General features: G+C 38.2%; 4 protein-coding genes across 5 annotated transcripts; 2 read left to right on the top strand and 2 right to left on the bottom strand.

Annotated features, from left to right (window-relative positions):
* Positions 1-82: 82 nt before the first annotated feature.
* LOC17880403 (probable ubiquitin-like-specific protease 2A) lies at positions 83-5,342 on the top strand. The gene is made up of 17 exons (XM_006283107.2): positions 83-370; positions 457-516; positions 769-818; positions 902-992; positions 1,093-1,139; positions 1,296-1,493; positions 1,563-1,638; positions 1,833-1,941; positions 2,297-2,350; positions 2,499-2,630; positions 2,826-3,026; positions 3,103-3,158; positions 3,226-3,313; positions 3,649-3,736; positions 3,967-4,086; positions 4,434-4,787; positions 4,875-5,342. The coding sequence occupies exons 1-17, from the start codon at positions 199-201 to the stop codon at positions 5,283-5,285; spliced, it is 2,307 nt and encodes a 768-aa protein (XP_006283169.1). The 5' UTR covers positions 83-198; the 3' UTR covers positions 5,286-5,342.
* Positions 5,343-5,457: 115 nt separating this feature from the next.
* On the bottom strand, positions 5,458-7,579 carry LOC17879371. The gene is made up of 6 exons (XM_006285433.2): positions 7,123-7,579; positions 6,935-7,030; positions 6,811-6,851; positions 6,503-6,620; positions 5,888-5,968; positions 5,458-5,769 (listed from the first exon to the last, which is right to left on the bottom strand). The coding sequence occupies exons 1-6, from the start codon at positions 7,315-7,317 to the stop codon at positions 5,698-5,700; spliced, it is 603 nt and encodes a 200-aa protein (XP_006285495.1). The 5' UTR covers positions 7,318-7,579; the 3' UTR covers positions 5,458-5,697.
* Positions 7,580-8,160: 581 nt separating this feature from the next.
* Positions 8,161-12,027, top strand: LOC17879403 (protein EXECUTER 1, chloroplastic). Of its 2 annotated transcripts, XR_002832910.1 has the most exons (12): positions 8,161-8,648; positions 8,734-8,850; positions 8,954-9,019; positions 9,117-9,223; positions 9,341-9,422; positions 9,680-10,402; positions 10,494-10,617; positions 10,879-11,048; positions 11,157-11,231; positions 11,329-11,421; positions 11,532-11,685; positions 11,765-12,027. XR_002832910.1 is itself a non-coding variant. In XM_006283193.2 (11 exons), exons 1-11 carry the CDS (start codon positions 8,268-8,270, stop codon positions 11,622-11,624), a joined length of 2,031 nt encoding a protein of 676 aa, XP_006283255.1. In that variant the 5' UTR covers positions 8,161-8,267; the 3' UTR covers positions 11,625-12,027. The 2 variants fall into 2 exon arrangements, 1 of the variants encoding a protein (XP_006283255.1); XM_006283193.2 differs by having other exon boundaries at positions 11,532-12,027.
* Positions 12,028-12,189: 162 nt separating this feature from the next.
* On the bottom strand, positions 12,190-12,894 carry LOC17877597 (costars family protein At4g33640). Its single transcript, XM_006284779.2, has 2 exons — positions 12,714-12,894; positions 12,190-12,523 (listed from the first exon to the last, which is right to left on the bottom strand). Exons 1-2 carry the CDS (start codon positions 12,792-12,794, stop codon positions 12,320-12,322), a joined length of 285 nt encoding a protein of 94 aa, XP_006284841.1. The 5' UTR covers positions 12,795-12,894; the 3' UTR covers positions 12,190-12,319.
* Positions 12,895-13,408: the final 514 nt, after the last annotated feature.

The raw sequence follows: 13,408 nt of genomic DNA, 5'->3' as shown, positions 1-13,408 counted from the left end.
CGAATTTAAAATCAATTTACAGAATTTAAAATCTGTGTGGTCATTTCCCAAAAGTCAACCTAACCCAAGACAGAATCGAAACAAATTGAAAATTCAAATCCCGTCTCTTGTGGCGTATAGCATCATCATCGTACAGAATACGCCTCGAACCTTCTATAGCCGTCGGAACAATAGTAACTCAGTATAATTCAGGCGCCGATGACTCTCCGGTCAGTTCAATCCCGAAGTAAGCGGAAGCCGATTGGAGTATACGATTACACCGACGAGGATGAACGTGTTGAAGAGATGTCGAAGAAACTCCTTCGACGATACGATTCCCCTGTTACTAAGACCTCCTCCGCCATCGATAAGTATGACTTCCTCCGATGCTGTAAGTGTTTTCTTCTCTGAATTTTCCATTTGTTATTTTTTTGTATCGATTTTGGTTATTCACTCCTTCGTGATGTTCTATTGCAGTTGCGGAGAACCCCCAAAGCGAGAGTAAAGAACTGGACCACGTTGTTATTGATGTTGAAGGTAAAATTACGAAAACGACATCTTGGAGAACAGTTCTCTACTGCAATGATGAAGAATTGTTCTAGGAAAATTGTAGAGTACCAAATTTTCAGATGCTAATGTGGTTGATTGAAAATGACTTAATTTTTAGTTCAATCCTAAAGGATATGTTTCTGAATTGTGGCATTTGAGTTACTGCAGCGATCACCATTTCCTTGAACTTTTATCTATTTGGCCATCTAAGCTTGGCTAAACTATTGTCGGTTTATGCAGTCCCAGCAAAAGAAGAACCGTCAAGATGTGAGCTCCGCGGAGATGGAACTGTGAGCCTTTCTCATGCAGGATTTATTATAAGGAATTAGAATGTCTAGAAACTTTCTAATTTTTGTTGTATAATATATTGCAGGGTGACCTGATTGATGTAATCTCCAATGGCTCCCAGGAAAGGATTGGAATCGATTCATCAACTTCATCATCTCTCTCAGATAATGATGAAGGTATTTTGGCCTTTTGGTATTCTTCATCTATAGTTTCAGTTCTTTTTTTCTGTTTCTTCATTCAAAATTGCTTGCTCAAAGAAACTTCTGATTTTTTTAGCCTCAACTGGAGAAGCCACAAATCCTACTTCTGATCCGCATGAAGTTGTAAGTATTTTTGAGTATATGCTGTTCTTTTACTTAGAGAGATAGTTAAGCATCAAAAACAATGTGAAAACATAAGCTCTTCTTCCTCTGAAAAGTTGTCGATTTGCTGTTTGTAAGCAGACAATATCTCATGCGTTATTTTTGCTGCATATACAGGATCCCGAGAATGCACAACTTCTTATTACCCCTGATGTTATTATATATGGAGATATATACTGTACAAACTCGAAGTTAACATTTTCACGCAGCTGTATGAATGTTGAAAGTTCATCAGTAAATGCAACTAAAGGGACCTTTAGTTGTCAGTGGAGAATAGAAGATATCATCAAAATTGAGTCTCAGTGGTGTTTGGAGGTGAGTTCTGTTGGAGCTTCATTTATAGGTTGATGTTTTTTTTTATAATGCTTGAGTTATATTTTTTAGGTTGAGACTGCTTTTGTCAACGTCCTTCTGAAGTCCAAGGAGCCAGAAGGAGTTGACAGTGCGGAAGAGATTTCAGGTCACAACATAAGTTCACTTTTGTTTATGTTAGTGTGGCTTAAGTTCAAGGGAAATTCTTTTTCTCACACGAGGGAATTACTCAAATTGTTAAATGAAATAAGATTGGCATACACATCATATCTCTCTATTTGTAGTTTTTGATGTTTACAACGTCAGCTTTTGTTTAACTAACATCTGCACCCATGCTGACAGGAATTGATCTCCTAAAATTTTCCGTTTATGACCCTAGATGGTCTGAAGAAGTAGAAATCATCAAATTGCTGGACTCGAAATACAAGGATATTTGGTTTGACACCATAACGTAAGTCTTTGCAGTTCCCCTCACTTCCTCCCCTACCATCATTATCATGTTGGTGGTATATGACCCAACTATGTTTTTTTTCCACATTCGTTAACAGAATTGTTGACATAGTGAACCAAATATATGTGCACTATCGTATAACGAGCTCTCTTGCATTCAACTGTTTCCTGGTTACCTAATTAGATTTCTTCGAAGCTGTACGAATCAATATATGGAAGAGCTTTTGTCCTTAACAAGGACCACTTATGTTTTAAATCCTGTAAAAGGTTTGAGGAGAAAGAAGTTAGTAAGATGAGAAAACTATCTTGTCAGTTCTAAGTTATAACTTTTATTTTTCGTTGTTGAATGTTGACAGGGAAAGCGAGGAAAGTGCTTGTACTGGACAGAATTTGGGAACTTCACTCTCTAAGTGAGTTTAAACTTTAATATCTTGAATAATGTGGTTTTGTAAACGTTGGTAAATGTAGTTTGACAATTTGGTGATGTACTCTTCTTTTATGGTATTTAATGACTTTATCTTACCTCTTGATATGTGCTGTTTGTATTCTGATCTTCAGTCTCGCTGATTCATTTGAAGATCTAGTCTACCCTAAAGGAGAGCCAGATGCTGTAGTAGTTAGGAAGCAAGACATTGAGCTTCTCAAGCCAAGACGTTTCATCAACGATACAATAATTGATTTTTACATCAAGTAAGTTATTATCTTTCCATATTAACTTAATATTAGAAGGTAATAAAAACTGTATCTGTAGAGCAGAGGATGCTTACAAGCCAGAAGCAAGGCTTGCAACAACCTTGTCGTATTATTCTTGCTTTTATTATAGTTACCTTTTTAATGCATAAGCTAGTCCGAAGCAGCTTGTAAAGTTGGATTTAATACTTACAGGTACCTTAAGAATCGAATTCCGCCGCAGGAAAGGGGCAGATTCCACTTTTTCAACTGTTTCTTTTTCCGTAAGCTGGCTAATTTAGACAAAGGTTCACCTAGCTCGTTTGGAGGTAGGGAAGCATACCAACGTGTTCAGAAGTGGACTAAGAATGTGGATATTTTTGAAAAAGATTATATATTTATTCCTATAAACTTCAGGTGAGAACATATTTCCCACAGAAAACTATTTGCTCCTGCTACTGATAAGATGACTTATACTTGCACTTGATTGCAGTTTTCATTGGAGTCTGATTATCATCTGTCATCCCGGTGAATTGGCTTCTTCTGATGGTAAGATGAACTCGTTATGTAATTTTCTTATGCGCGTGGACTTACTTTTACTCTTCTGATAATGAAGTCGAAAACCCACAAAGGGTTCCCTGCATCTTGCATCTGGACTCGATTAAAGGAAGCCACAAAGGTGGTCTCATAAATATTTTTCCGAGGTATGCTCTAACACGTTTCATAAAAGTTCACTGCCCTAGCATTTACTCGTTCTTGACATTTGGGTTTCAAGAGGCCATTTTAAGTCACGGTACTTTTGATTTTTTGTCTCGAGAGTTATTGCTAAATAATATAGTGTTGGATGCAACGTATGCGTAGGAGGCTGGATCCATTTTCTTTTTGGTTGAGATCAAAGCTGAATTGTTGATTGATCTTTATGAGAAGTCTTTAATAAATTTCTGCACATTTACATCTGTTTATTATTCCGTTTCTCCACTTTTCCTTCAAATACATGGATTTTTTCATAACAATTCAAATGCTCATTATGTGATTATAGTTACCTACGTGAAGAGTGGAAAGCGAGGCATGGAAATACAACTATTGATTTCTCAGGAGCTCCAAATATGCAGTCCATCTCACTTGAGGTAGCTTCCTAACAAGGATAAAATTATCTTGATCTCAGATAGAAGGCACATGTCAAAACAAATATAGTTCTGTCCTGTAGACGTGTCTAACATATCATATCAATTTTTGTTGTTAGGCTATCTTCGAAAAACATGTTACTATTCTAGTGGACTTAACTGATATTTCCATTGTGAACTTTGAATTTCTTCAGTGGCTTTTGTGATGCTATTGCTTCATTTGACTAATGCAGCTCCCGCAGCAACAGAATTCGTTTGACTGTGGCCTATTTTTGCTCCACTATCTGGATCTTTTTGTGGCTCAAGCTCCTGCTAAATTCAATCCATCCCTTATCACAAGATCAGCAAATTTTGTAAGTAGTCTTGTTTCCATCTCCTTGGATATGATGAAGTTGCATTTGATATACTGAATTTACTATGCCATAGTAAGCAGATCGTTTTGTGTATTATTTATTTTAACTTAAGATTGTCTATTGATACATGCATTTAAGAATCTTATCAAGTTCTGGCAGTTATTTTATCTGTTTCACGAATAATTTTAGAAAACTGATACAAACTTTTAGATTCTTATTTACGTTCAATTGAGTTGTAGTGTCGATGCTTTCACTTCTGTAGTATGTGCGAAGATCTTCATTTTTCTTATGATATGAAATCGCCCCACCGATTGTGATGGTTTAACTTATTATGTGCTTCTTTACAGCTAAATAGGAATTGGTTTCCCACAAGAGAAGCTTCACTTAAGCGTAAATTCATCTTAGAATTGCTTTACAATCTCCACAAAGGTCATGATCCAAGTATTCTTCCAGCGAATTCCAAAAGTGAACCTCCTCATTGTGAAGTTTCCAACAAGAACGATCAAGCAAATGAAAGCAAGAATGTGATCGAGAGCTGTAACTGGAGAAACCCATTTGATGGTTCCTCATCAACCGTTACAGACGTTCCCCAAACAAAGACTTGCTCGCCAGTTCTGATTCTTAGCAAAGAAACTTTTTACACAGGAGGATATGACCCTCAGTCTTCTAAGCTCCGAAAGGTCTTTATGTCGCCTATAGTGGTAAAATTTCCTTTTATATTTCTTCAGTTTAGATTCTAGTGCTAAGTATATGTTGATAGCTAATCTCTACTTTTTCTCTCAATCCAGGAAGAAGTTCAAGAAAGTGGTGAGAAAACACCCAATTTGGCAATGGACATACAAGAATCTATTGATCACGAGATAGATACATTACGAAAAGAGGAATGCATGCTTTATATCGAGGACAGTGAAGATGAAGAAACTGTTTCAGTAGAATATGTCTCTGATTCTCAAGATTCAGAAGAAGATGATGATGATGAGCTTAGAGTGACTGGAGAATCCTCAGGGATTCATAGAAGCAGAGAAATCAAGTCTGATTCAGCATCCGTCGAAAATGGTGTGAACGAGAGTAAAAATTCAACTGCTGTTTCTTGTTATAGTAACATTCTTCTTGTGTTGTCTGATGATGAGAGAAGCTCAGACGATGAAAACTTCTTAGTCACAAGTTCAAATGTGATGGCTAAGAAGCCAAAAACTTGATACAGTATATCGATGAAGATGAATATCGCCAATCTTATGCAATTACTAGTTCTCCAATCTCCTAGCCCCATTATGAATAAATATTAATTGTTTTTGCTTAGCTTCCTCTTTTGCCTTTAAGAAAGATATAACATTCAGCAATTAACAACATTTTTATAACGTCTAATGTATATACTGCAAGAAATTTACATCAATATGTTGAAATTCATACAGTATTCAATAGTGCTCTCGTCTCTTATAAGACAAGTATCAAAGCTTCGTTTTTCAACAGACAAAAAACAGACAAAAAAACAAAAGAATCTGCTGTTATTATCCAAGTAGAAGGATGAAAACAGATAGCTCACACAATCCTTTAACACAAAAAGAAACTGCTGATGTCGTCCATCCAATGAAGCTGTACCTGTGATTACATTCACACATCGTCATCTCTATTCCGATGCTCCAGGAGCAACTGTTCTAATTCTTCCCTGCGTCTGGCTATTTCCTGCAACAACAGTCGATGATTTAGAAGCCATTTGAGGAATATGACGATGATAATGATAATGATAATGATAATGATGCAGAGTATGGAAACTCGATGAAAATAAACTATCAGTACTTGCCTCAAGATCCTTGATGGCTTGTTCTCTTGAAATTTCCTTCTGCTGTCGAGCACGCTTCAGAAAGCCAATGCATAGAACTCCCTGAAGTTAAGACAACGATCAAAGATTGACAGTGGAAAACATAAACGAGAACTCAGAGATATTGCCAAGAAAAGAAAGTGACCCAGGCAGAACTGGAAAGAAAGTGACCCAGGCAGAAGTGGTGACTAAAAACTCCCCCCAAAAGCTCATCTTGTTAAGTTGGAAACAAACCTAGGGACTTGCTAACTACTAACATCAAGCAACTATTATTCAGAGCTAAGAGGAATTCAAATGATTGTAAAGGCCTGGGACAAAGTGCCAACATGGATTCTTACCAGACAAACCATAAAAATCACATAGAGTGAGCTGGTAACCTTCAAAACAAGATGCTAGACTCTTCACTTAAAATAAAAAGAGACAATAAGATGCACGATCCAAGTTTCATTGTCTAGTGAAACACATTCTGATAAGCAAGATGCAACCACGATATCTATCACAACGCACAAACTAATATGAAAAAAGATTCCACAGTAATGGAAGAATAGAGGAAGAATAAGCAGATGTGATATCATAGGAAGAATTGGGATATCGTACTGAAATGATATAGATAACACCACAAGCAAGGAGCAAGTAGCTAGCGATATTCTGTAGAAGCAGGAGATCCTTCCTTTGAGCCATATAATCAGGGAAAGCTCTGGTCATCACAGCCGCACTAAAATGACCAAAACAGATAGAGATATAAGCACAAAATTCAGTAGCAAACCAACAGTATCATTCTTGAGATCCTCATCTTGAATTAACTAGAGCAGCACTCCAAAAACAAATTATAATAGTACCACCAGATTTACACCATACCAATACAAGAAGAAGGAGGTTACAAAGGTGTTCTGTATGTAACTTACAAAATCTGAAGCATTCCTCTCCCAGCCCAGAATTCAAGAACCTGTATAGAATTAGGAACACATTGGAAACAAATCATAGTAGGAAAAAAATAAATAGAGGAAAGAGATAAGAGAAAGTATGAACCTTTGAAAATTTGAGAATGAATCCCCATTCTGTCTCAACGAGGACAACAAAGCAAGCAATCACCACAGCGTAACACCGGAATATTCCATCGAAGAGCTGCTCGGAGGAAAAGTTTCAAACAAAGATCAAAATCTAATAGCTGCGCACAGAGAGGAAGATAGAGAAGAAGAAGAAGAAGACGAGATTACATCGTGGCTGTCTCGGAAGGAGCGAACGGCAGCGAGAACATTAACGACAACGCAGAGAATGGCGATGAGGGAGGTAACGAGGCTGAAGCATCTGCAAACAACAAGGAAAGGGTCTGCTCTGTTCCCGAGCTTCAATTTCGCGGATCGGGGAGAAGGTCCGGCGGGGGTTTCTTCGATTTCATCAGTCCTATCCATCGGAAACCAATTTCACAGGTCCAGGTGAGATTACTACTTCCTCTGTTTCCGGAGATGATCCGCCTTCTTCGGTGGGATATTGGAAAAACGAAACGGAGAAGCCTTTTTGGTAGCGATTCGATGTGTTTGGCCGAGGAGGAGGATTCACAAGTTGGTTAACTACTACTACTGGGTAAAGTTGGATCCTTTCACCGGACGTTCAAGCCTTCTCTTTTATTCTCTTTCTTCTTTGGGATATAATCTCAAGCTTACTAATTTTATATTACATCATTGTTGTTGTTATTGTTAGAAGATAGATACTTGTACTAGTACTATCTAATAATTAATTTCTAGATATTTTGCATTCAGTGACTACATCATAACCAGAGTCGGTTCTAATAAATTATTCAGAGGCTCCTCCACCTATCGAATTTTGATCAAATATCGATTTAAGTAGAGTGGTTACAACACTCCAGCCTAGTCATCATCATATGTTCATGGATTTGACATGGCTTCTTACTCAAACTTGGGGGTGTGGCTTGGCGCTGGTTTTAGTTTAAGAAACCAAACTCAAGACCACAACGCACGATAGTCTAAACCTAACCACACCTAGCCATGATAAATAGATCTGCAAAATGTATGAATTTTCCAAGAGCTTAAAATCTGCAACATTTATTTTGGATAAGTATAGCGTTCGTATGCTATTCTTCTTCTTATCTATCCTGAAAAAATATCAGGGAGAGACATAAGCCCATCCGCATACCAAAAACAAAATAAACGTTTGGTTGGTTAGTAACATAACAACAACACATACACATAATAATAAAACACTCACGAGTGACGACTAGTCGCACACGATTCCGTTGGACAAATCATCAAAGCCCGTTTCATCCACACAACACAAAAAATATATACAGTATTGGATTCCTCCAAACACCCACAAGCTCTCTCTCTCTCATCTCTCTCCGGCGATGCCTTCCTTATCCACGCCGCCGTCACAAAATCTCGCCTTCTCCCCCGCCGCTGCCACGTCATCCAGGCTCACTCCCTCCAGAAGACCCTTTTACCCTCATCGTCTCCCCGATCCTACCGCTCTCTGCCGCTGCTCCTCCTCTTCCTCCTCCGATGACATCCCTAGATGGGACTCCGCCATTCAGGATGTCCTCAAAAGCGCCATCAAACGCTTCGATTCGGTCTTGAGCTGGTACTCCAACCAGGATACCGATGCTTCTTACGACGTCGAGCAAGATTCGGGGAATATCAACAAGAACGAAGACGATTGGGATTGGGAGCGATGGAAGAAGCATTTCGAACTTGTCGATGACCAAGACCGTCTTCTCTCCGTCTTGAAGGTTCGATTCTATCTATCATTGCTCATATTGTTCATTCCCGATATTGTTGTTCTAATGTGGGGGTGTTTTGTATTTTGGTGTACAGTCGCAATTGAATCGAGCCATCAAACGAGAAGACTACGAAGATGCTGCCAGGCTTAAGGTGGCCATTGCAGCTGCTGCTACAAACGATGCTGTTGGCAAAGTCATGTCCAGTTTTTATGTAATTTATTCTGCCTTGTAAAATGTGGTCATTCTTTCTAGCAACACTCTCGGGGATACTTATAGTTGATTCTGAAAGATTCCATTTTTTGCATTTTTCATAGAGAGCTGTTTTAGAAGAGCGTTACAAGGATGCGGTAGACTTGCGAGACAAAGCTGGTGCTGGGTTGGTGAGCTCATTATATGTTCTTTTTTTCTTATTTTCATTACTAAATGTTGTTTAGCTTCTTCTTGGTGTTACATCGTCTTCTCTATATGGCTGGACAGGTAGGATGGTGGTCAGGTATTTCTGAAGATGTCAAAGATCCTTTTGGTCTTATTGTTCAAATTACTGCAGAGCATGGAAGATATGTGGCAAGAAGTTACAATCCTCGGTACTTCTATCTTCTTTTCTCATCCATTTATCTGTGGCAGTGTATCAAAACGCCAAAAATTTCTAGATCATTCATTGTTTGAAAGATTGTGTTATATGACAACCCTTTCTCTTTCAGGCAACTTAGTACATCTGCTGCTGGTGCTCCTCTTTTTGAAATATTTCTGACACTTGATGGAAAAGGGAACTACAGAAAGCAGGTTCTTTTACTCCTTAATCCTACTGTGTTACTGTCCAAATTGAGTAATGGGGTATTCATTGGAGAATCATGTTCCGGTTTAGTTGCTGAAGTTGGGGGTTTGCTTCATTTGGTTCTTTTTAGGAAGCTGAACCTTTTCAGTAGATAGCAAACTAGCAAAGTGTGATTTTCCTACTTTATTTATCAAGACGAATGTGTCTAGATTATCTAGATGGAGTAATATATTTCGATGTTAAACTGGGATGTATGCTTCTTCAGGCTGTGTACTTGAAATGGAAGGAGATTTTTCCAGACGTACCAACTATGCCTTCAAGAGCTTTGAATTCTGGTAGGTTTTTGACTTCACCAGGAAGGAAGGAAGATACGGGTAATATTGCCATCGACAGTAGTGAAGATGAAGAGAGTGATAACTCAGATGATGATTCTGATCTCCTTGAGGAATCTTCTGGTTTCCAGAGTTTCCTGCGAGATATGATTCCTGGGGTCAAGGTCAAGGTTATGAAAGTAACTGCACCTGGAAGGGTGGACAAGGATTTCATCTCAAAAGTTATTGAGCAGATAGCTGATGAAGAAGATGAAGAGAACAATCTTGACATAGAAGATATAGATGTGGAAGACGACACTAAGGCTGAAATCGATGAAAAAAATGCTGACATTGAATTAGAATCTGTGACGGATGAAATCGTTGACAACAACGGGGGAAGAGAAATTGCGGTTAAATTTGTTATAGGCGATATTGTTGATCGGCTTTCTGGAAACCAACCTCTTAAAGAGTCGCTTCGTTCACCTGCCAATCTGGAAACTGTGGAGAATTCTTCATTTTATCTTCGGTTAGAGAAAGATTTAAACGTCCAAGAGTCTAAGGGTGTAGAAGATACACTAGTTGATGGAAAAGGTAGCCGCCAAAGTAGACGTAGGATTGATAACATTATGGTTGATCTGGCCAAATCAATTGAGAAAGAGAAGAAGATTTCTGTCAAGGTTTGTTTTGCTGTGTTTATTGGCTATCTTATTTCTTCTTGTTTTACTGCAAAAAGGGAGACGCAGCTTATTCTAGAAATCTACTTTGCAGATGCTTAAGGATGTTGGGGAGCTATTAAGCCTCACTCTCAGCCAGGCTCAAAACCGTCAACAGTTGTCGGGTTTGACGAAATTCCGTCGCATTGATGTGACACCATCACTAGATCCTCTAGACGGTGAGTGAGTAAATTAATTGAATGTGCGTTGTTTTGTGTCTCTCGAAAGAAAATGGGCATGGGCATTTGATGGCTCCTAAGCTATTGTAACTTTATCAGTATTGGTTGCTAAGCTGTTAGAAGTTAATTTTTTGGGCGTGATAAGTGAGTCCCTGCGATAGAATAATTTTAAATTTTGTAACCTTCCCTGGAAATACCATATTTCTTACATCAGCTCTCCGTATGAAATGGATTTTAATTTTCATGTTCTTCTCTATTCAGGACTTTATATTGGCGCACATGGGCTGTATACATCAGAAGTAATCCATTTAAAACGCAAATTTGGCCAGTGGAAAGGTGGAAAGGAGTCTAAGAAGCCAACAGATATTGAATTTTATGAATATGTTGAAGCTGTGAAACTAACTGGAGATCCTTATGTGCCTGCTGGGAAGGTTAGCTATATATTTTCACTATCCTTCTTTTTTTAGTTGCTCTTCTCTAATTCTCTTTTTATCGCCATATCATGATGTGTGCCTTACCACAGTCTTATCCCATGGCAGGTTGCATTTCGGGCAAAGATTGGTAAACGTTATGAGCTCCCACATAAAGGACTTATCCCCGAAGAATTTGGAGTGGTGTGCTTACAACACTTTTCAGATTTTTCATTAAGCTCTGCTTTCTTATTGGAGTGGTGTGTAGCTTCATAATATAGTATTTTCTTAACAAATGCAGATTGCCAGATATAAAGGCCAAGGTAGGCTTGCCGATCCTGGATTTCGTAATCCGAGATGGGTAGATGGCGAGCTTGTAATCCTCGATGGCAAGGTTCCTCTCTTCGTCTCTCACTTAACTAAAACTAACTTGTCCATGATCCAAACTTAAAAGTTAACATTTCCTGTGTGTGATGTGTTTCATGTATTATTGTTTTGATGCAGTATGTAAAAGGAGGACCCGTCGTCGGATTCGTCTATTGGGCACCTGAATATCACTTTGTGATGTTCTTCAACCGCCTGAGGCTTCAAGCCTAGTTTCATTTTGGTCTTCTGCTCTACAATCGAGCAAGGGTTTTTTTCTGGCTGTAACCACTGTGTAAGTATACTCCTAGATACACAAGCAGTATGAAGTTGGTCGGTACTGAGAAGGTATAACCGAAATACACTATTTGCAGAATAATGGGACAGGTTATGCCTAGGATAAGATTACTTCAAGATCAGGGTTCACTTTTGTCTTTCTGGACCAGTATAGAGTTCCTTAGTCTCTTTGGGGAGCTTGGATTAAGGTGCCTAAATTGCGGCAAGATTTAACACGCCATAGAGTCTTTGGTCATGCAGTTCGTTAGTTGGATTCTGAGACTTTTGGTCAGAAAGGAAACTGGATTGTAAAGCGGGAGAAGTTTCTTCAGATATATGTAAATTAGTGTATGTTTCCTCAGAGATTGCTATATATATATATCTAAACTTGGTAAGAGTTGTTATATATCTAAACTTGGTAAGAGTTGTTATATATTGAGATTTCTTTTGTATATCTCTGTTGATAATATGGCATCTCTGTTGATAAATCTTTCTCGATAGTATCTTTGTTGCATGCAACAACTGAAAAACAGCTCAAGCTTTATACGTGATTCCAATAGAGAAGCAAAGGAAATCATTGGTCCTGGAGTTTATCATTTTATCACACACACACAGAGAGAGGATATAAAGATTGAAAAGCAGAAATGGGAAACTTAGGAGGAGGAGGAGGCAGAAGCAGGTTGCGGTGGCTGTGGTGTTGGTCGGAGAGTGATCTCAACCTTGTCGTGAACACCTTGAAGCAAGAGTTCACCGTCGAAAGCCACAATTTTGCGTTTCTTGGCGGCTCTCAATGTCCCAACCAATGCTTCGAAGATGTTGGCACATCGGTCGTCATTGAACAAGACTCCAAACGTCACCTGAATCCAAAAAAGAAACAGAACAAATCAATGTGGAGGATCATAATCATATCAGTCAACCATTTTTTATTTCATTTTAGATCTGAGCGAGAGAAATTGTGACGATCTTGAGATAAGACTTCGTGGATTCCAGATTTTAGGGAGATCTAAGAGCTAAAGGAGAAAGAGAGGAAAAGAAGCAGAGAGAGACCTTGTAAGAGCCATCGGGCTGACGAGAACCAAGACGATGGATCTCTTCTTCCAGTTTCTGAATCTCTTCTTCGACGTTCATTCTTTCTTTCTTCTTCTTCTTCCTTAGAGAGAGGTTCAGCGTAAGAACTATTGATCAAGAGATTCTTCTTTCCAATCTGACCAAGACAGCTCGATTAATGTTGGATGACACACACAAGTTCTTGTCCGGTTGAAAACATACGCACACTTAACCGGTTCAAAATCTTATCGTACCGATTTTTCTTCAACAATTGAATTAACCCACACACTCGCCCGGTTTAAATAGAACCTTAGCCGGTTTCATCTTTATGCAGCATCGGTTTTGGAAACACTCTTTTTTGGTTATCTCGTGATGTTGTTTTTCAAAAATATTTTTTTTTATTGGGATTTCAACTTTTAAAAGTGAAACCTTTTGATAAAAAACAAAAAAGCTTGAAATAAAAGAGAATGTTATAGTTTATGAAATTGCTAATTTCAGCTTTGGAGTTTTGGGACCATGGAGATCAAGGTGAGATTTATATTTTTTATAGCCATAAAAGGTAAAATTAAAATTTTAAAAATTTGAAATTAAATTTACATAGTTAACTTTCTTCATCACGGTCCTAGAACTCCTACGCAAGTAAAAAAGAAAATTTCATTCTTCTTATAATTAAATAAATACAGAAAAAATATAAA

The sequence above is a fragment of the Capsella rubella genome, unplaced genomic scaffold, assembly GCF_000375325.1.
Source record: "Capsella rubella cultivar Monte Gargano unplaced genomic scaffold, Caprub1_0 scaffold_7, whole genome shotgun sequence".
Lineage (NCBI taxonomy): Eukaryota > Viridiplantae > Streptophyta > Magnoliopsida > Brassicales > Brassicaceae > Capsella > Capsella rubella.
This window is presented reverse-complemented; position numbering and strand designations above follow the sequence as displayed.